General features: G+C 36.4%; 1 protein-coding gene across 1 annotated transcript in view; it reads right to left on the bottom strand.

Annotated features, from left to right (window-relative positions):
* The window catches only part of LOC109053832 (protein CLEC16A-like), a 53674-nt gene that overhangs the window by 24467 nt on the left and 6679 nt on the right, over positions 1–22528 (bottom strand). Inside the window, 8 exon segments of the mRNA XM_042720408.1 lie at positions 789–833; positions 1694–1803; positions 3855–3974; positions 4350–4450; positions 10249–10369; positions 11624–11855; positions 21698–21811; positions 21922–21972. Of these exon segments, the coding sequence (XP_042576342.1) occupies positions 789–833; positions 1694–1803; positions 3855–3974; positions 4350–4450; positions 10249–10369; positions 11624–11855; positions 21698–21811; positions 21922–21972 (894 nt within the window).

The raw sequence follows: 22528 nt of genomic DNA, 5'->3' as shown, positions 1-22528 counted from the left end.
ACAGAAGCGATAAAGAAACAGTAGGTGTGTCTAAACCCGTGACTGCCCAGTTTCTTGGAAGAGCTGGGACACACTGATCAATTATGCACACAGGAAATGCAGATAAGTTACCAAAACATGGGTCCTCCCAGGGCCCTCCATAATCCCAGAACAGAACATTCAGTACAGTGATTATTTACATACAGTCTTCACACACAGTAACAAAGGTTTTGGATGATGTGCAGCCTGCATAATGCATTCTGAAAGAGATCTTTCTTTAAATTGTGAAAGCAAAACTGGCTGCTGTTTTCATGTACGTTAAACAGAATCACGCCAGAGCCCTCAAATTACACAAGTGAAAATGACTTCAGGGAAAACAAACAAACAAAAAAAGTGCTGCAGGCTGCAGTGAAAGCTGGAAAACATGTACTTCAATGTAAAGATAAATGACCAAAGAGTGGCCAAAGCAAAAGTTGAACGCACTAGTGTACTTTGTTATCTTGCAGGAATCTGTGTACTCTATTCTGTTTAATTGTAATTTGCTTTCACAGAAATGTCTCGATGTTAATAAGCCACCAAGAGCGCTTACAAGTTTCAACAGGTAGCTGCTGGGATTTTCCTAAATATCAAAACAACAAAGTCTTTAGGATGAGCTGTCTGAGCTTTAAAGGAAATCAAATACAATAGGTGATAATTATGTGAATTATTAGTATGAAGCTCTGCTGCCTTGAACTCTCTGGGTTCCAGTAAGCACCTGAACCAACTGGTGACTTTCATGTGATCCGAAATAAAATAAAAGACCAGCTTGCCTTATAAAACCGCCTCAGAAGGTGAAGACTCTCTTCTCGGGCACCCTAAAAAAAGAAAATATCATCACAGCAATGGTATGATTGGGTTGCGCAATATAAACGAGTAAAATCTCCTACTTCCTGTAAATCTGTCTAGTTTCAAAATAAGAATGAAAGGTACCGTTAGCCAATGCAATAAAAATTACTGGGAAAAACCTAAGTGTGCATATTGCATGTATTAAGAAACAACTGATTAATTAGAATTATGTTGCAACCAGTTTTAAATCATCTCCTTTGCAATGGCTTATAAGCAAAACAGCATTAATCATTTCATGTTTTTTTTTAACTTGGTGTCAAAAGTAATTCTTTTCAATTATTGTGAAAGATAATAAATTTCCAAGTCCTCACTTCAGTGACAATTGAGCAGGCTATAAGAAGAAGTATGTATATTCATTGCTGAAACAGTGCAATGCTATCATGGATTTGGCAATAAAACCAACTTCATTCTTAATTATTTAAATTTGATGGCTCTTTAATTTGTCTTATAAGTTTGCAAACATTGTCTATCATAATTTAATATTCATATTTATGGAAGAAAATTATAATTTTTTTCATTTATACAAATAAATGATTCATATTCTTTGATGTCAATAAATGTCTTTGATCATAATTTATCTCATTTATTGTATCACCTTATTCCAGTTCGCTTCATTTTTTTTTTTTTCACAATTTTTTTTCCTAACACTTTATATATATATACAAATATGAATGGATTTCACCAGTCCCATTTGGTAAACTTGAATCTTATGCAACATGAGCTTAAAAAAAATAATTCTGGCAAAGATATGACAGTTGCTGGCATATATAGAATGCATAACGTGTAATAGTAAAGTGAAGTGCTTTTGGTTCTGTGTTGAGACTCTTACCTCCAAACAGGCTAAATGAATGTCCTTTATAATGCATTGAGAGCCAGACAGCACAGACTGTTTCAGAAGCAGACAGCTTAACTCCAAAGTGGCAAGACGCACCTTTCCATCTGAAACACACACACACACACACGCTAAGTTGTGATGATGTAGATCAAACACATAAGGTGCCATTGTGCTAATTTTAAAACTGAATCTAAGTGGTATTATGTAAAAGTCGACCAAACATGTGACAGTTCATATTAGGCAATTCAATTCGGACTCTCAAGACGAGAAAAATGCAAACATGACTTAAATTGGGAAATGTGTGACATTAGAATAGCTCAGATGTGTCATGATTAATCACGGCAACTGCCAAACAACCATGTTAGCAGACAAAAATGTCACAAATGAAGAGGAAAACTTGTAGATCTTGGAGAAAGAGGAGTTTCGCTTCTTGTCATGCTAGTGTCACGATGCAGAATGAATCATAAAACATGAGGATAACAGCTCATTGTGTATATTGTGGACTCAATCAGTTCGATATTTTAATCCTAAGTATAGTGCGTATGTGAAGCAAGTCAGCATTCAAATGTCACAACAATTACAGGAGCCCTGAAAGAAAAAATCAGCTACAATTCCTCTAAACAAAGGTGAAAGAGAGATCAACGGTCAGAGGAAATCGGTTGCAATTTGTGTTACTCAAGGCTGTGGTAAATGGTACAGAGCTAAAGAAACGTGCATCAATAACTAGTGACACTTCACTGCGCTTTAGCCCCCTTGGTTACGGTTACTCACAAAAACTGTTGCTAAATCCAATAGCAATAAACTGGAGATTTCTGCAAACAGCAAGATTTTTAGTAAATTCTGTTATTTATTAATTAACGTTATTCTGACATGAGCTGGAAAAAACTGTGTTGCAAAAAAGCCTTTTCTTTTTCTTGAAATGATTAGTTAAGATTATTTTCAGCAGAAAGAAAAGTCATTTAAAATTAAAACAATGAAAAATCATAATTTAATCAAAAGTTGAAATGAAATTAAATCTAAACATTTTATGACGAAAAATTTAAATGTTAAATTGGCAAATAACTGAGATAAAATAAATAACTCAAATTAATAAGAAAATTTAAACAAAAAAGAACGGTACAATTTATTTTAAGGATCAATTCTCACTATTAAAGGGATACTCCACCCCAAAATGGAAATGTTGTCATTAATCACTTACCCCCGTGTCGTTCCAAACCCGTAAAAGCTTCGTTCGTCTTCAGAACACAATTTAAGATATTACCTTTTCTGGACCTTGACACTGTTATTTATTTGGCAGTCTATGGGACAGTCACAGGCCTCCCGGTTTTCATCCAAAATATCTTAAATTGTGTTCAAAAGACGAACAAAGCTTTTACAGGTTTGGAACGACATGGGGGTAAGAGATTAATGACAAAATTTTCATTTCGGGGTGGAGTATCCCTTTAAATAGCTGCTTATTAGCATGCATATCACTAACATATTGGCTGTTTGGTAGTACTGTATTTATAAACCACATATTAATGCCTTTATTCTGCATGATCATATTTTAGATCCCTTAATCCTACCCTATACCTAAACTTAAAGTCCACGTGAACCAGAAGTTGCTGCCGACTGTATTCCACTATGGTGACATATTTCCAAGTGAAACAGGATATTGAATAGAGGGTGGATTTTTATCTTAGCACTCCTATTAATAGACCGCAAATTAGGAGTTTTTTTTTTTTTTCAGGGAAAACTTCCTATTCTAAAAGCACAAAAGCAAACTGAAGTTAAAATGAAAAGTCAAAAATTGAATAATAAAATTACACTGTTTCAGAGTCAGAGAAAGTCATTATTTGATTATGAAAAGAAACAATCTAGAATAATTTGTACTGATGAATCACACACATTGAAATCAGGTATATTTATGTAGTACCTCAAAAAAGAAAGTGTATGTGCACATAAAAATGCTGCACAATCACTTTATTAAAATACGAGTAAATGACTACCCTCAATAAACAGTGAGTGCTTTGGTCTACACGATCAAGTTCAGGCACACCAATGGAATCTGAAGTGTGTAATATTTAATGAGCATGTCTAAGCAGGTGAAGGATTATATTTGGAATCTGTCTGTAGAGTACAGTAGGGTGAGAATGTGCCATGTGTGTGTGTGTACCTGGCTGAGCAGCCTGGCTAATGATTCGGATCACTCTTTCCACCAACACCTGACTGTAAGAGCTCCTCTCTTGATTTGGCACAGGTAGCTGGATCCTCTCTAAGAGCTCCGGGTTTATACCTGCACATGAACACACACACATATACCAACAAGAGATAAAGAAACAGAATGCTGGAGTATGCTGTTGACACTATAAAGCTGTCTAAAATATTCTAAATCATGTTACCATATAACCATTGTTAAATTGTATTAAGTACTGTAATACATTTACTCAAGTAAGCAAACATGTTATATGTAAGCATTCTGAATGGTTGGACAATGTTTTTAAAATATAGTAAAAAAATATTGTGAAATATTCAAAATTGTACAATTCCTGCTCTCTTTTTAAATAAATCTGATGGCAAAGCTGAATTTTCAGCATCAATACTTTAGTCTGTCACATGATCCTTTATTATCCATTTATTTTAAATGCTTTGTTCGAGACAGATCAGATACCTTTACTGTGAGACACGGCATACAGGAGACAAAGCACAAACAGAGCCTGGTAATCCTCTGTGTCACAGTCCAGTGCGTTATACAACATGTCCAGGAAGGGCCTAGAACAACAAACAAGATGATAACAGCTATTCTTTCATTCTACTTTCTGGAAATCATGCAAAAATATGAACAACAGAACAATGTGTGCAATGTGCATTGCGCAGTTTCTGAGCACATACTGCATGGTTTGAGTGTTGCAAATGGCTTTTACTACGTGAGCTATTGTTTATAAATCATGCCGAACTTAGACTGGCCTTGAGAAACACTTATATCCAGACTAAACTGTAGTTACCTCCCTCTCTCTCAAACTAAAAATATTCTCCACATCTGTAAACACTTCTTAAATATCAAATCGTGTCCATGCAGAGTATTCCTTAGAACACTGCTTTTTCACATGCATGCAATTCTTGGGATAGCGAAAACACAAATATTGCTTTGGAAATGCTTGAGGAACAGTCTGAACATGTCCTGGGCCCTCTTTCTCTGGAACACACCAATCTAAATATGGGAGCTTTGCTGCACTTTAGTGAACGGAGCATAAAAAGCCAATTGCATGGTCATTGGTTAAACCTTAACACCCTTTAACAATGCTGACAATACCTAATGGTTCATAAAGCACAATTTTGGACTACAATGCAGTTTTAATGGAAGTACTGAACTGTTGATTCTAAACTAAAAGGTGGAGAAGTATATTGTAGACGCATCTGACCCTTTATGAAAATGTCACAGAAGTAGGGGTGGGTGATTTACCAGTCAACACAATTAACCTTTAGAAATTTGTCAACTGGTAAAGATTCTGGAGTAGTGTCTCCGTTGCGGTTACACGCTAATGTGAAATTGCTGTGCTATGTGGTCATGAAAACTAATTGTGTGTGCTGTCCGAGAGCAGAGTCTGAAGACGGTGCTCACAGAGCGTGGGAGTATTAAAGTTATTTTTGCCGAATTGTAGGCCTTGAATTGTACAATACACACACTTGTATGTAAAAAAACACTCGTCTTTGCAAGAATTGTCATAAACAGTAATTTAGGTCTTAAGTGAAAACAAACAGCTGAAAAAGAAAACGTGTAACAGTATACCGGATCAGGGAAGCTCTTAAAGTGATAGCAGTCTAATTTTCCTGCTGTCTGTCATTCATGTTAATCAAACAACAAAAGAGACAAAATCTCTCACTGCTCTTAACTAAATCACTTTTGTAACTTTAATAAGAATATATATATATATATATCATATATATATATATATATATATATATATATATATATATATATATAATATATATATATATATATATATATATATATATATATGCAGTACAGACCAAAAGTTTGGAAACATTACTAACTCTAATATTGTAATATCAAACAGTAATATTATTAAAATTTAAAATAATGGTCTTCTAAAATACAAAAAAAAAAAATAAAATTGTGAAATATTATTACAACTTAAAATAATAGTTTTCTATTTGAATATACTTTAAAAAAAAAAAATTTTATCCCTGTGATGCAAAGCTGAATTTTCATCATCATTACTCCAGCCTTCAGTGTCACATGTAACATCCAGTCTATCACATGATCATTTAGAAAATCATTCTAATATTCTGATTTATTATGAGTGGTGGGAAACAGTTCTGCTGTCTAATATATTTGATGAATAAAAGGTTAAAAAGAACTGCATTTATTCCCAAAAAAATCTAATAATATATTATTCTAATAATATATTTTCTTTACTATCACTTTTTATCAATTTAACACATCCTTGCTGAATAAAAGTATTGATTTTATTTTAAAAAAAAGAAAAAGAATTACTGACCCCAAATTACTGACCAGTAGTGTGTATTGTTATTACAAAATATTTATATTTTAAAAACATAGATTCTTTTTTTTTTTTTTTTTTAACTTTTTATTCATCAAAGTATCCTAAAAAAGTATCACATGTTCTGAAAAAGTATTAAGCAGCAGAACTGTTTCCAACTTTGATAATGAATCATCCTATCAGAATGATTTCTAAAGGATCATGTGATAATGATCCTAAAAATTCAGCTTTGCATCACAGAAATAAATGATAATTTAAAGTATAATAAATTAAAAAAAATATTTTAAATTGTAATAATATATCACAATATTAATTTTTTTTCAGTATTTTTGATCAAATAAATGCAGGCTTGATGAGCAGAAGAAACTTCTTTCAAAAACATTAAAAATAGTAATGTTTTCCAAACTTTTGGTCTGTACTGTGTATATATATATAATATATATATATATATGTGTATATATATATATATATATATATATATATATATATATATATATATATATATATATACATATAAAGGAAAAAAAAAATCTAACCAAAAAATTCTCCACACACGGTTTTGGCACGCACTAGGACTGCGGTTCAACTTAAATCTGACAACACATCTGCAATATGGTTTCTTATGTAAAAATAACAGGGTTCGGCTAATGTATGTTTCTGTTGATGGATGCGCATTCTGGCTTCCCAATACATTACAACAACAGTGATGAAAAAAAAAAAAAAAAACCCGGACAAACCATACACTCTTGATCAATGCGAATGCCGTATGCTGGAATATTAGCAGTCATTTATCACCCGGGTGCTGATACCTCGCGTGCACACAGATGAGATCCGAACAGCACACACTGATATCTGTGTTTAAACTAAACTCATTTAAGTTTTGCCAGTTAAAACATTTAAGAGCCAGAGGAAGCGAGCTCACACGAGCAGTGGGAAGATTTGTGCGTGCGCTCATCCGAAGCGTGCAAACCCGCGTCTCAAAACACGCACAAATATTAAGCTCTCTCTGAAGTATTGTGTTTGAATGGACAGATTCACACAAAAATTATGTCAAGATGCCCGTCTTGGTAATTATCCAATAGCAGACATATGGCGTTATTTTTTAGTCAAAAGTTTTGAGCGTGTAAGACATGCTCACGAGCACATTATGTTATTTCACACGCGCAAAAATTAACCTTCAGCTGGCATGATAAAAGTACTCGCGCGGCAACAAATTCAACAAACCGAGAGGTGTACATGTAGCTGCGAGCGAGCGCCTGGCATACTCCTCATAGGTTAACTCTGCTTGTACGGTGGAATCCTGCTCGCGCAGAGCGGGCTTCTGCTCGCGGAGTGCTGTTTTGCTCGCGCAGTGGAGTTCTGCTCGCTCAGCTGATTTCTGCTCCCTCGAGTCTACATGATTTTGACAATTTGGGGGCGGAAACCAAGGAGGGCACTGACCCCTCTTATGATTGGTCACTCTTCACACAGGGACATCCTTGTACGTTGATTGACAGCTCTCTACGTTTTGTTAAGTAAGTTAACATTAACGTTACATATTTTTGAGCAACAAGTAATACAATAACCTATGAGAGAGTATGCCAGGCGCTCGCTCGCAGCTACATTTACACCTCTCGGTTGTTGAATTTGTGCGCGAGTACTTTTATCATGCCAGCTGAAGGTTCATTTTTGCGTGTGTGAAATAACAATGTGCTCGTGAGCATGTCTTACACGCTCATAACTTTTGACTAAAAAATAACGCCATACAGACATAGCCGGCTGAACATACTGTATCAGTGCACTGGATCAGTGCGTTCTCTTAAAGTGACAATCTTAATATTAATTGAACAGCAACAACAAAGAAATCACTCACTGCTCTTGACTGAATAGCTTTATAACTTTAATAAAGATTAATCTTTAATTTATACAGTCAAATATGCAATGCTGTTTAACATTTGATTAGTTTATTCAATTTCTGTAACTTAAAACTAATGACAGACCTACCTAAAAAAAAATCTGAAAATCACTTTTTATTTTATTTGTATCTTCACTCTACTGTATTTATTTGCTGTTGCTTGTATTTAGATAGAATATTTGTGGTATTATCGCATTAACACATTAATTGATTAACGCCGACGATTATTTTATCACGCATTAATGCAGTTTTTTTTATTATGAAAGTCCTTTGCTCCTTTACACCTGCTTTACACATACAGACAAACCATGGGTTACAGGAGGGGTGGGATGTTGATCAGTACTGGCTTGGGAGGGGTGTTATCACGCATCTCAACCAATGAGAGCATTTGGGGTGGGCCTAAGACTGCAGCAGTGCTCACACAAATGCTCCCGATAAAATTATTTAGGCTAAGCATCAACATTCACAAACCACTGTTCACTGTTATTTTTAACAGAAAAGAATGCAACGTGCTCGTAATCATGACTTCATAATTGGGACAGCAGAGAAGCGCTCTCGCTCAGCACATGAGTCTCTACCTGCCACGCACTCACCCATCAAGTGTTTGCAAACCAAAAGTTATTGTACTTTTGTTCATATAGCAGTACTTGTAAAAGAAAAAAGTGCACAATACACTTTTTAATGCATTATTGAATTTTGTGCATAACAATGTGATTAATTTTAAACAACCATGCGATTAATCACGATTAAAAAAAAAAAAATTGTTGCCCAGCACTAACATATACAGTGACCTCTAATAATATTGGCACCCTTGGCAAATATGAGCAAAGGCAGCTGTGAAAATAAATTTGCATTATCTATCTTTTTGATGATGCCATGCATTTGAACATGATGTTCAGGACCTCCGGCAGAAAAACAGGCCCACAACATTAAAAGATCCAGCACTATATTTAACCGTGGACATTCACTACCTTTAATAAACCCATCTACTAAATCCCATCCCAAAAATCTATCTTTCAAAAAGCTATTTTTTAGTTTCATGTGACCATAGAAGCCAGTGCCATTTGAAGTTCTAGTCGTTTCTGACAACTGAATATGTTTGTTTTGGATGAGCGAGGAGAATTTTTCTTGAAATCCTCCCGAACAACATGTGGTGATGTAGGGGCTGTTTGATTTTCTCCAGCTGTGATCCTTGGAGAGTCTTTGGCCACTTAAACTCTCCTCCTCACCGTGCATTAGGAAAATACAGACACATGTCCTCTTCCAGGCAGCTCTGTAACACTTTCTATTTTGTGAAGCTCAACAATCTTGCTCTGCACATTAGAACTATATTCTTTGGTTTTACTCCTTGTGGTGGATGATTAAGGAAATTTTCCCTTTTGTGTTCCTCATATTTATAATCTAGTGTAACAGAAAGTCATGGCTGGACAATTTCATGCTCCTAGTCACCCTGGTGTGCTAAAAAAAAAAAAATACTAATGGGAATATATACTTCAGAAATGTTTTACTCATAACAATTTCTAGGGGTGCCAATAATTGTGGCCAACATGATTTGGGGAAAAACATTCATTTCATAATGCAAGTTTCCCCCCAACTTTCAGTTGTTTTACATCAATGAAAGTGAAATTTTGTGAATAAAGAAAAAAATATAAACAATGCAGATTTATTTTCACAGCCAATTTTACTCATATTTACCAAGGGTGCCAACAGTAGTGGAGGGCACTGTACACAGTATATATAATTTACACAGTAAAGAATATGCAGTGTTTTATACATGTGACTACTTTATACAATGCATGTAGCATTTCTAATTTATTTGTTTTACTGTAGTTTTTTTCCCATTGCTTGTAATTAGTTTCTTATTATTATTTAATCTTACTGAAAACTTTGATATCATAAAGACCTTATTTAATGCAAAAATAACTATAATTGGAATATATATTGTTACCGTGAAATAAAATTCCTCATATCATGATATAAGATTTTGGTCATATCGCCCACCCCTACACAGGAGGTTAGCTTAACCTGACAAAAAAATTTGTGGACATTCTTAAAATTGTACAATTTTTTGTAAATGTGTTTTCTAAGCCTAAAAAGAGCTACATGTTTTCTTCTAGGGTCTGTGGTTAAGGCTGTGGTTGCTTGTGTACCTGCTCTTCTGTCCTTCAGATCGTGCCGCAGCCGCGCTCTTCTCCTCATCGGTAATGTTCTGTTCCGTCAAAGTGGACCCTTCAGAGATCCTACATTTTTCCATTACCACCATCTCAATTTCTGCAAACACAAACACAATACCGAGAGTATAACAGCAAAGCTGGATTTTGGCATTGTCTATGTTAGATGTCAGCCGTGGAAGATCCCTGCATTACACTGATCTAAGCTGTCTAAAGTTACACTAATGGATTTCCCTTGAAATGATTATATGCCAGCAGACATTTATCTCAAAAAGGGAAACCACTTGGTTGCATTTAATAACTTTCAGAACTGAACCTAACAACCCAAGCCACAAGGGAATGTTTTCTAGAATTTTATTGTAGTGACCGCTGGATTAAATAAATATTTAAAACATATTTAACAGTGATTGTAAGAGGAAAATCTGCAGAGTTCCACAGAACAGATTATATATAATTTATGTAAATAAACATTTATACAACTGTTTACACAACTGGTTGGTTGGTTGAGAGACCACAAGGTGGAAAAAACAATTGTAAAAAATGAAACTATTCTAATGCCTGAACACCTTATGAACTTGCAAACCTGCAAAAAGTTTAAAAGTTACTTAAGTGAACATCATATAACTGTCTGTGTGTCAGACGTGGGGAAGGACGACTGAAAGAATGAATCACACAGAGGAGTGAATACGACAGGAGACAGGGCTTAGCTCACTTTCCCTCTCAAGTCTGACAACTCCCAGCAAAATTAAGGCGACACAAAAATGTCTCCCATGGTAGGAGAGGGAGAGGGTGGGGGTGAGGTTTTGCCCAATCGGAGAGGTGGGGAGCACAGAATGAATGTGGACCAAAGTGACCGTGTCATAACACAGAAATGACGTGAGAATGTGGAGTGCTCTCGCAACTGGCAAAACATGATTTAGCCAAGTAGGACGTGTTGCTGGGTCAACACTATCATCATTATTGGTCCTGGAACAACAATGCTAAGAAACAATCCAAAGACCAAGCCCATATCTAAAATTATTAGAACATTGTTCAAATCATTAACCCCAGTCTAAACCTAAAATCTGATTGTTTGATGGGATTATTGCTCCAGTCCATATGTCTTACTTGGGTAAATCACAATAAAATGTATCCATTTGTTTTCCACGAAAGAAGTCAGTCATATGGGTTTGGAAGAACATGAGGGCCAGTACACGATGACACAGTTCTCATTTTTAGGTGAAACTTTCTGCAAACTCAAATGGGTGCAGCTGTTCGGTCAGTTTTGAGAGCAGAGCCACAGCCGAAGTGTGGTATGATCCAAAGAATGGAGGGTCAGTCAGTCATGCTGGGACATTCATCTAGTGCTACTCACCTTCCTTGTCCCCACTTGTCCTGCTGGCCTTTGAACTAGCCTCTGTACCTTTAGCCTTTTCCTTCTCTTCATCCGGCCCTTCCTCTGATCCGCGCTCCTCCTCCTCTTCCTCGCCCACATTCTTGTAGTTGGGTCTTTTCTGGGTCCTCTTCCTCCCACGGTGACGACTCATCTCCAAGGAACGCTCCAGACTTTCTGGGGGCTTGGTGAAGCGACGAACACCAGCATTGCTCTGAAATAAAATTGCCAATGGATGAGGCGTATGTACACTTTTTGAGGGTCATGAAAAGGTATCTTCTTGTTAATAATAATAACAACAATAACAACTAGGGGTCGACCGATTATCGGCGTGGCCGATTATCGGCGCCGATATTAAGGATTTTTATTGTTATTGGCATCGGCCATTTTCAAAACCGATTTGCCGATAAAATCATTTTATTTTTGAAATGCGCGATCTGGCACTGATCCAGCCACCTCAGTCAGAGCACACCGCTCTGTGGCCTAGACTAAGCCCCGCCCATCGTCCGTCTGATTTGTTGGGAGTCACGAGCCTGGCCAATCAATACGGCTGGCGCGGCTGGAAAATGTTCCGCTCTCACACCGAAAGCACAGGAGCTGCTTCAGTGATCACACATCAATAAGTTATCTCTCGAAGGTAAGAATGCAGTAAACGTTCCTGAAGTTGCAATAAATCACTACACTGAAGTTGCAAAACACCTAAAGAATAATCGATTTATGATGACAAGCCCCGTTCAGTTATTATACTGTGGAATTCCCGGTCAATGTCCGTCATTGCAGTGATATGCTTTAACGGATCATCACATCAGTGCTGAGATAGTGAAACTAAAACCTACTTCTCTCACCATTCGGCCAACTTAACGTTATATTGTGAATGGATTATCAACACGAATTAAGAACACTCACGTCTGCTGCGGTTTTTTTTTTTTGTGTGTCACAACTCCTAGTTCACATAGCTTCAGATGTAAGACAAGTTGAACAGCGTGGGTTACTGAACCACCAGCGTTCAGGCTTAGTACACGGTGTTCCGTTAGGGCTCTTAGTCAAAAAAATTGCGCATATTTGGAGAATATTGCTTTATTCTAACATGATTGCAAATATCAGAAAGGTTAGGAGTTAAGCCACTGGAGAGCGGTTTCTATCATACAGATACAGAATTACCATTATGCAATTTTGAAGAGCTGAAAGGGCATCAAGCGCGAGCTCTGACGCCCTGACGCGACGCGAGCTCCCTATTTCTGATTTAGTTATCTCCGCGGCCGCGCTCTCTCATTATTTGAGTCTGGGCTAATAACCAGGGTGCGATTTGCAGAGTTCGATTGAGGGGGGGTAGGGGGGGATTTCCCCCTTCTGGTGAGCTATGCATCCCTGCCTCTGCTGAATAACTTTTATCCCCGGTGGGGATAAAAAATTTCATCATGCAAACCCGCTCTGACGTCCAGATCTGAATCAAATGATTCGCGATACGCGATCCGATTGAAGCGCATCGAAACAGTGAAATCATTTTGCGACGCAATGGTTTAACTGATTCGGAGGTTTCAAAAAGCTCCGTTGTGTTCTTTGCTCGCTTTCCGTCGATGTAATTTGTTGTTTTGAATAACCGGGACATTAAATCATTACAATTAATAGGCCTAACGTAGGCTTACAATGGTTTTTATTAAACTGAGATCACACTAAATACAATTTTCCGTCGTATTAAAAAACATTTCATAAAATTTTTCAAAAAAGCCCCCCCCCCCCACCTCTGTTTATTTCACAAATCGCACCCTGCTAATAACCCTATGCTAATAACTTAAATTGTCAATAATCTCACATTGCACGTATTCTGGATGACGCTGTCCTGTATACTTCCTAGTTTGTATCGCCGTGATAAACAGTCAAACTAACATTTTACAAATCAAAAATAAAAATAAAACACTATTACAATATGGGTTGTGTGTGATTTTAATGCAATTCTGGGTTGCAAATAAAATGCTAAATATAACACACACACACATACATATATATATAGAGAGAGAGAGAGAGAGATTACATTTATTTTCCATTATTTGTTCATTTGTTTGCTGTTTAAATTTGCTTTAAGTTTTACTTAGTTTTACAGAATGCTGCTGATGGATGCTCCCAGCACTTTTTATGTTTGTTGTTATTATTAATATTAATGTTGTTATTATGAACAGTTCTCAGAATTAAAGATGTGTTAAAATAATTTAAAGAGAGTCTTTGTCAGAGGCCTTTTTATTCTTAATTTTGACATTAATTTTCATTTTTACACTAGACACATATCGGTTCAAAATATCGGTTATCGGTCTCCTTGATCTGTAATAATCGGTATCGGCATCGGCCCTGAAAAATGCATATCGGTCGATCCCTAATAACAACACCAATAATAGCACTACCATTATTATCATGATTCTTAATCTTATTTGTTAACATTATCACATTACAATTACATTATTAATTATGTTTATTTCTTAGATTTTATTTTTTTTATTTATAATATTTAATTTTATTTATTTTTTAATTTTTACTTTTTCTAGGCCAACTAGAGAAAGTACATAAAATGCACATGCACAATTTGGAGGAAAACAGAAACTGTCTTTCAAACATTACTAAGCTTTAATGGATATTTAAATAAGAATAAAACAATCTATAACTTTTCTATTTAAATAATTCAATAAATGTTTTCAAATATTTCCTTATAAAACATATATAAATATAATAAACCTATTGCTGCTTGGTACTGGCACAACATATTCACACATAAACCATCTCAGATAACAGCAATAGCTGCTTTTACAGCGTCTGCAGAACTAAAAGAAGCAGTGAAAGGAAAACAGTCTCTGGCTTCTCAGAAACAAGAACCCGCTAAGACAGGAAACAGCTGCCAAACAGTCAAGGACACACATGGTAACTGCAGCACGGACAGAGGTGATGTTTGCAAGGAGCTCCAATAACTCACACAACATGACAAGCACTAGGTAGTGCTTTTGGGCATGGCACTAAAGGACCCCTAACCTCATTTTCAACAACCACACAAGAGATAAGACGTTCATTCTTAGAACAGCAGGAAAACACTGTGAACAATCACCTGCTCGTGGTCTCACAGTTGCACTATTGCACTCTGAACCACTCGGCCTGCTTTTCAAAGAACGCCTGCGAGGATTCAAAGAACCCACCTCTACTGTTTCGATACGTGAAATGATGTTCTCCATCTAAAGTTTCTCTTTAAGTTCAGAAAGCAGCTTTAAGGAACCTAAGGTAGCACAAGAGTTAAAAACGTCTCTCGACAAAAAAACAGGGCCACAACAGGTCACAGTGACAACTGTGCTCGCAGCTGAGAAGTGGAGCACTCAGTAGGACGCCACACTTGCAAAAAAAACAGTCATCTGTGGTCTTGCTTGTGGTCACAGGCTTAATGAGTAAATTCTATTCAAAGTGCAAAGTATATCGTCAAGACCGAGCTACTTACGAGAAAGGACCAAAGAGATAAAAGGCAGCTGATCTGCATTTGTGATGATCTCACTCACTGCCTCTGCTGTCAAGATGAGCCAAATATATATATAAAAAACACATCTAGGAGGTTTACTAAAGGCTAAAGTGTGGTCATCTGACATGCATTGCATCCCATCATAAATGTGTGACATCATTTTATGAATCAAAACAACAGATTTGTGACATCAGGCTGATGTATGTTGCACTGATGTGAGCGTACCCGTCACCTCAGCCCACCCAAATGACCAAGTTGCATTTGCCGAAATGCTGCATTGTGCTCGTTTAATCTCCCGAAATGGGGTCGCTAAAGCGTGCCACCAGGCTACAGGTGCGTTTCCAGCAAACTGCGTAGCAGGTGTGCGTCTGCTAACACATGCAGCCTGCTCGTTGTGCAGTATGTAAATCGTATAATGAGAAAACAGGGGAAGCTTCTAATACGGTGGCGGTTTCACCCTTCATCTCTGCACTACATAAACTTCATACTTCCTGTCATCTGCGCAAGGACCTGTTTGAAATCCTGATCTACGCATCCGCCATCTCTGCATGGTCCCTTCTGTGCTCATCCTCTATCTGTGGCTTGTGGTGAAGGAAGGTCATGTGATGTGCGTGTACGTGTACGTGTGTGTTTGGGTGGCAGAGGCTTGCTGGTAACACTCAGGTACTAGCATCTATTTCACAGGCTTTACGGGAAAGGGAAAGTAGGTTAGAGGCGGTGCGGTGATGGTGTAAGGCAAATCGCTGTACATCAGAGCAACGAGAGCCACAACAAAAGATAGACCAGAACTTTGCATTTACATAAGGATTCCCACTGGCTTCCTCAACCGAGCTCTTCACAACACAACACAGTCCTACAACAGACTGCGTGCTTACTATAAATTGAAATACTGATGTTTGTTCAATAACCAAACTTCGGCTAACCTCAGTTTTGGCATTAATTCAGAACTTTTGCAAGAATTGGAAAGATAAACATGAAACTAGTGCAGTTTCAATAATTTAATATTAATAATTTGTGATTAATATCATAACTATTTTGTTGGTGATGCATTCAGATCATCAGGGGAAAAAAAGGTGTTGGCTTGCATAGTGAAATATATGTGCAACAAAACTTGTCATACCAGTACAAAGTCAATAAAGAGCCTCAATTTGAAATCTTGATATTGCATATCAGTGTTTCCTAAACAGTGCAGTCTTTGCAGTGGGAGAGATTTTGTCAGATGTTATTGCCACTGTCATCTGATGGTATTCATTATATTCATTGTTTTATTTTTTTGTACTTACTGAGATTTAATAATAGAATTCTGCCATTCAAAGAGAGTAAATGACTTTACTTTTGCAAAACACTACCCATCTGGATTTGATGTATTGATAGATTACAGAATGAATCAGTAACACTAGCAAATGTAATGCATTTAAACAACATATTTAAAGGGGTCATGAACTGAGAAACCAGAATTCCTTTGATCTTTTGGCATATAAGTGATCATTGTACTATAAAAACATCCTGTAAGTTTCAGAACTCAGAACTTTCTCATTAGTCTGAAAACAGCTTAAAGCAAATCTGCCAAAATAACAGGTTGTGGAATGATCTACTCTATGATGTAACAATGTGGCTAGACTCCGCCTCCACAGGAGAAGATCGACGCCTGCTTCTGCATCTTTGCCTGTTTAGCCCCGCCCACCAAATCACGCAAGTAGTGCAAATAAAAAGAGAAAAACGCAGGTCTACACAGAAATCAAGCGATAAAGATGGCGCTGAAGACAACAAGATGCTGCGCAGTACCAAGTTGTGGAAAAACAGTCATTGCATTGCCCTCCCTCCGATCCCAACGTTAGGAAAGAGTGGATGAACTTTATTTTTAGTTTCAGAATGCGTCAGTAAGAACTTTGTTCACTTCACTTTACCTTTTATTCGTTTACAAACAAAGCACAATTAAACATGGGATTTTCAGAAAGATTGAAACTAAAAGGCAATGCTGTGCCGACTATGTAAACTTCTTGTATTTTATATATAAAATTAGGAAAATAATTGCAACTTAAAGGTAAAAAAGTGGAGATATGGTTAGAAAGCATGACATTCGCAGTGTCAGAATGGCAGTTTGTCAGTCAAATCCAAAGCAAACACGCAGCCCATAGCAATGCGTTATGGCAATGACGTCTCAAGATGACGAGTCTGACAGCAGATAAATATAACCGATAAATGAATGAGCGATCGTTATAAAAGATGGCATCAAATACACCGAACGAGGAAGCTCAAACTTGTGTGTGAGGTGCTAGAACAGAGCTCACTGGTTCTCGTGTGTCAAGCACGCACATTTCTTATGTTGTTGTTGTTGTTTTTAATGGCAGCTGAACACGAATATAAACATTTGTGCATCTTCTTTTCCTTTTAATGGCCATTAGCAAATCGACTGGAAGGTAAATACTGCCACCTACAGCATGATAGCTAACATAAAATAAGGATTGGGTTTAGGAGAGCGGCCCCAATTCCGATCATTGAGCTCCCATTGGCTCGGGAGCTGGGACATCCCAACTTCCAAGTCTACAATCCACTATGCCAATTCAAACAGAGTGTTCTGATGAGGGGGTCAAAATAGGACAGAAAATGGCCTATAACTTCAATATTTTTATGTTTTTGATGTAAAAATCTAACATTATAAGGGGTCCTCAGAGAACAGCACAAAATAATAAAAAAGGCAGTTCATGACCCCTTTAAACAATTAGGCAAATAATTCTGAATAGCGTTTTTAACCATTTGAAGCTAACTAAATCCACACGCTTATGCATATCAATACGTACACATACATATTTCTCATTACATTCATTATATGCTATAAACAACATTTTCTCCCATTAAATACAAAACATACCAGGACCTTACAGCATAATGATGCGCTGAGTTTTGCAGAGGCAGACAGAGTTTTGTTTACAGTACATGGCTGCACGGATATGCATGCCGTCAACAGTTTCGTGCAAACCAAAGCAAATGTAGCAGTCAGCAAAATTACTTCATATCATATCAGCACTAAATCCCAACTTAATGTCGCTGTCATGGTCTATTTATCGTCAACACAGTGCAGTTTACATGATCTACAGAATGTGTTTACATATTCAGTTGTTTCATTTAGAACTTCAAGTTTTGCAATTTGTGTTGTTGTATTGAACACAGCATTTTTGTTTAAATGTAACTTTTTCTTAAACTGATCTGAAATTGCAGTCACACAAGTCGCACTGGTTTAGGGAAGATGGGTTTAACAGATTACCGTCAGCTTGTAAAAAGGGGTCTAGTAGAGCAAGATGTGGTTAAGCCTGAGAGGTGAGACACAGAAACAGACCACAGAAAGAGCCAGAGAATGGGAAAGAGGAAATGGCTTTTGATAATTCTGACACATATGAGAACACAGATCGTTTCCCTGAAAAGGCTGCCGGACTGCCCCTTTCATTATTTAGTTTTTTTTGCTGATGATAAACATACGTTTATCAGAATAATACAGGATGGTGTACTGAAGCCAGTCTCCTGTTACCAGAACACTTATTAATAAATACTCTAGGGATATATTTGTGATAACATCAACTGCCAAAATTAGAATTATTTTAATTAACTGTCTAGTTTTTGAAGCAAACAAAAATATATATATTTTTTTAAATAAGAAAAATATATGTGACCCTGGACCATGGGGTCATAAGGATACATTTTTTAAAACTGAGATTTATGAATCATCTGAAAGCTAAATAAATAAGCTTTCTATTGATGTGTGGTTTGTTAGGATAGGGAATATTTGGCTGAGATACAACTATTAGAAAATCTGGAATCTGAGGATGCAAAAAAAATCTAAATATTGAGAAAATCGCCAAGTTGTCCAAATTAAAGGGATAGCTCACCCAAAAATTTAAATTCTGTCATTAGTTACTCACCCTCATGTCATTCCAAACCCGTAAGACCTTTGTTCATCTTCTGAATACAGATTAAGATATTTTTTATGGAATCTGTGAGCTGTCTGACCCTCCATAGACAGCATGGATATTACCACAATCAACGCACAGAAATGTAGCAAAGACATCGTTAAAATAGTCCATGTGACATCAGGGATTCAACTGCAATTTTATGAAGCTACAAGAATACTTTTTTTGCGCGAAGAAAACAATAATAACAATTTATGCAGCTATTCTTCTCCCCGAGTTAACGTCTTCCACCATTTTGGAGAGTATCTCAGCACGTAATCAACATAATGAGCGTTGTTTACGTTCAGTAGACAGCGCACACATGCTGAATGTAAAAACACTCATTACACATGGAACGACATGAGGGTGAGTAATTAGTGACAGAATTTTCATTTTTGGGTGAACTATCCCTTTAATTTGGACAACTTGGCGATTTTTTCAATATTTAGATTTTTTTGCATCCTCAGATTCCAGATTTTTATATTAACGGTAGGAAATTTACAAAATATCTTGATGGAACATGATCTTTATTTAATATCCTAATGATTTTTGGCATAAAAGAAGAAAATAAATAATTTTGACCCATACAATGAAAAGACTGCAACTGTGGTCCAGGGTCACACACACAATTCCATTCGACTGTGTAGATAGAACCTTTTTGTTTTTTTATATAAAAGTCCCGAAATGTACACAACATTAAAGGTAAAGGTAAATAAGTTGTCACAGAATAAGATAAGAATATAACTCAATTTGACAAAAAATGATATTTATATATATATATATAACTATATATATATTTCTATATATATAATATGATATATAATATATATATATATATATATATATATATATATATGTATATGTATGTATGTATGCATGACGCAAGCAACACCAAGGACATAGGTTCGATTCCTAGGGAATGCATGAACCAATACAATACATACCTTTAATAGATGTATGCATTTACCAAACGCATAAATGTAAATGCACATTAAAGTCACAATGAAGTGGAAGTAGCAACATCTTTTCTTCTATGTTGTGATGTAAATTATAGTGAAACGGATTTTCACGCCAACTGTTGTTAATTTCAAACAGTTTTTTTTTGAATCAGCCATATCTATATCTATCTATATATATATATATATATATATATATATATATATATATATATATATATATATATATATATATATATATATATATATATATATATATCTATATATATATATATATATATATATATATATAATACTTACTTTTACATAGGAAATGACGTCATAGATTGTTGTCAGGTTGTTGCTAAGATATTCAAAGTGCACGTTGATAGGTTGCTAGAGTATTACACATCAAAGTATGAGCAATGGCAAAAATTAATCTGCCAACTGCTGCCATTGCCTAGTTCATGTTGCAACTTTTATGTCATCGCAAAAACATATAAATACTACTAACTGAGATACTTCTCACATGATAACAGTCTCAAATGAGTGGAAACCTACAGTTCAAGCATTCATGACGTTCTCCTCTCTCAGAAACAAATCTGACATTTACGTGATTTTGTTTTTGCCAGGTGCAAGCTAACGACTCAACCTGACAAAAATTCGGGACGCTTTCATTGCAAAATATTTGCATAAGTGCAAATGCACGGCCTGGCCCGGATTCTGACATCCAGAAAAAAAGCAAAAAAAAAAAACCAAAAACAAGTTATGTGCTACAAGCTGCACTACACAATCAAGTCTCACATCCACCTACATGCTGCAGTGCTGTCTGCTGTGGAGAAAAAACATCAAAGCAGCCCATTAACACCACTGATATCGCAGTGCTCTTATCTGTCTGCCTTACCTCAGTGTAAATACCCTCATGAAAATAACAAGGGCAGAGGCAAACCGCAAAGAAGAATACTCCTCTTCAACAATCTCATCCACAGACTGGAGCAGTGGTGTTTCGTAACTACCTCTTTTCTGAGAAATTTATTTGTGGCCGATACGCATCTTATATTAAAAAAAGGGCACGGTGAGACTGTAGCGCTCGACTGACATCTTTTAGGTGATCAACAGACGTGATAACATTTGGCAAGCTAATTGGACACATGCGTCACTGTAAAACTGTCACATTGATTGAATCTTCCTTGAGGTAGGGGAAAGTTTGGCCAGCTTGATGTAGCCATGACAACACATTTGACATCAAGTAAATATCAAATAGAGGCCAATAAACCTCAAGAGAGAGAGAGAGATCTACCAAGTACCTGTAACTGTGGAACAGAAATAAATGCCCTTTAAACCAAAAGACCTTTCACATAAGGACTTTACCACACTTTTGACGTGACAGCAAACAAGGTTGCTAGTACACAAGAAAGCAGAAATTGTGCAAAATTATTGGTAAAAATAACAACTGCAAACACAATGATATTACTTTGGTTTGATGTAACTTTAAGCATGACGACACAACACATTGTCAAGGTCATGTGAAAGGCCATTTGGAACAACATTTTTATCGACTAAGAGCCACTTGTTCTCATAAAACCCTAATAAATGGTTCATGGCTCCTTCTGGGGATCAATCCAGCATCCTTCTGGTTCCCTACTGCATGCACATCCAACTGAAGAGGCCAACTGGCGAATGTACTCACTGAACTCTTGTGAGCGCTCTGCTCGGTCTGCAGGGTGAACACTGACAGGTCTCCGTTCAGAATGACATCAGCCAGAGAGTGGACAAGCGGCTGGTAGTGGATGATTAGAAACACCTAGAGACAGCGGGACAGCACATGTTGTCACCTGACCACAGCTCACACCGTGTGTATGTTTGGTGGCTATTCTACTCACTGCAAGTTTCAACAAAACTGAAGCACTGTACCTGTGACAGCAGGTAGAGAGACACCTGAGGGTTGATCTTGCGGTCTTCAGACTGGAAAAAAAAAAGATTGTTATCATGTGGGGTGAAAATGACATCTTCACAACTATGCTTGGATCACTATCATATGCATACACTACCATTCAAAAGTTTGGAGTCAGTAATATATATATATATATATATATATATATATATATATATATATATATATATATATATATATATATATATATATATATATATATATATATATATGGCAAATTTACCTATCAGAATGATTTCTGAAATAACAAAAAAAACAAAAGATGGTTTCCACAAAGCCTGTTTTAAACACTGATAATAAAAATAAGAAATGTTTCTTTAGCAGGAAATCAGCATATCAGAATGATTTCTGAAAGATCATGTGACACTGAAGACTGCATTAAGTTTATTTTTCTATTCAACATACTTTGGAAGCCATTATACATGGTATTAAAAAAAAAAAGTGTCATAAAAGCACAACAGGAGTAAGAAAAAGAATAACTCGAGTCAATATTGAAAGGGTTTTGCAATAAAGTGGCGTATAGATTTTGTTCCCTCAGCTCCAATGGTTATGCAAAGTTAGCCTGGA

Source organism: Cyprinus carpio, chromosome B3 (assembly GCF_018340385.1).
Source record: "Cyprinus carpio isolate SPL01 chromosome B3, ASM1834038v1, whole genome shotgun sequence".
In the NCBI taxonomy this organism is placed as follows: domain Eukaryota; kingdom Metazoa; phylum Chordata; class Actinopteri; order Cypriniformes; family Cyprinidae; genus Cyprinus; species Cyprinus carpio.
The sequence above is the reverse complement of the archived record's forward strand: the minus strand, read 5'-3'. Positions and strand labels throughout refer to the sequence as shown.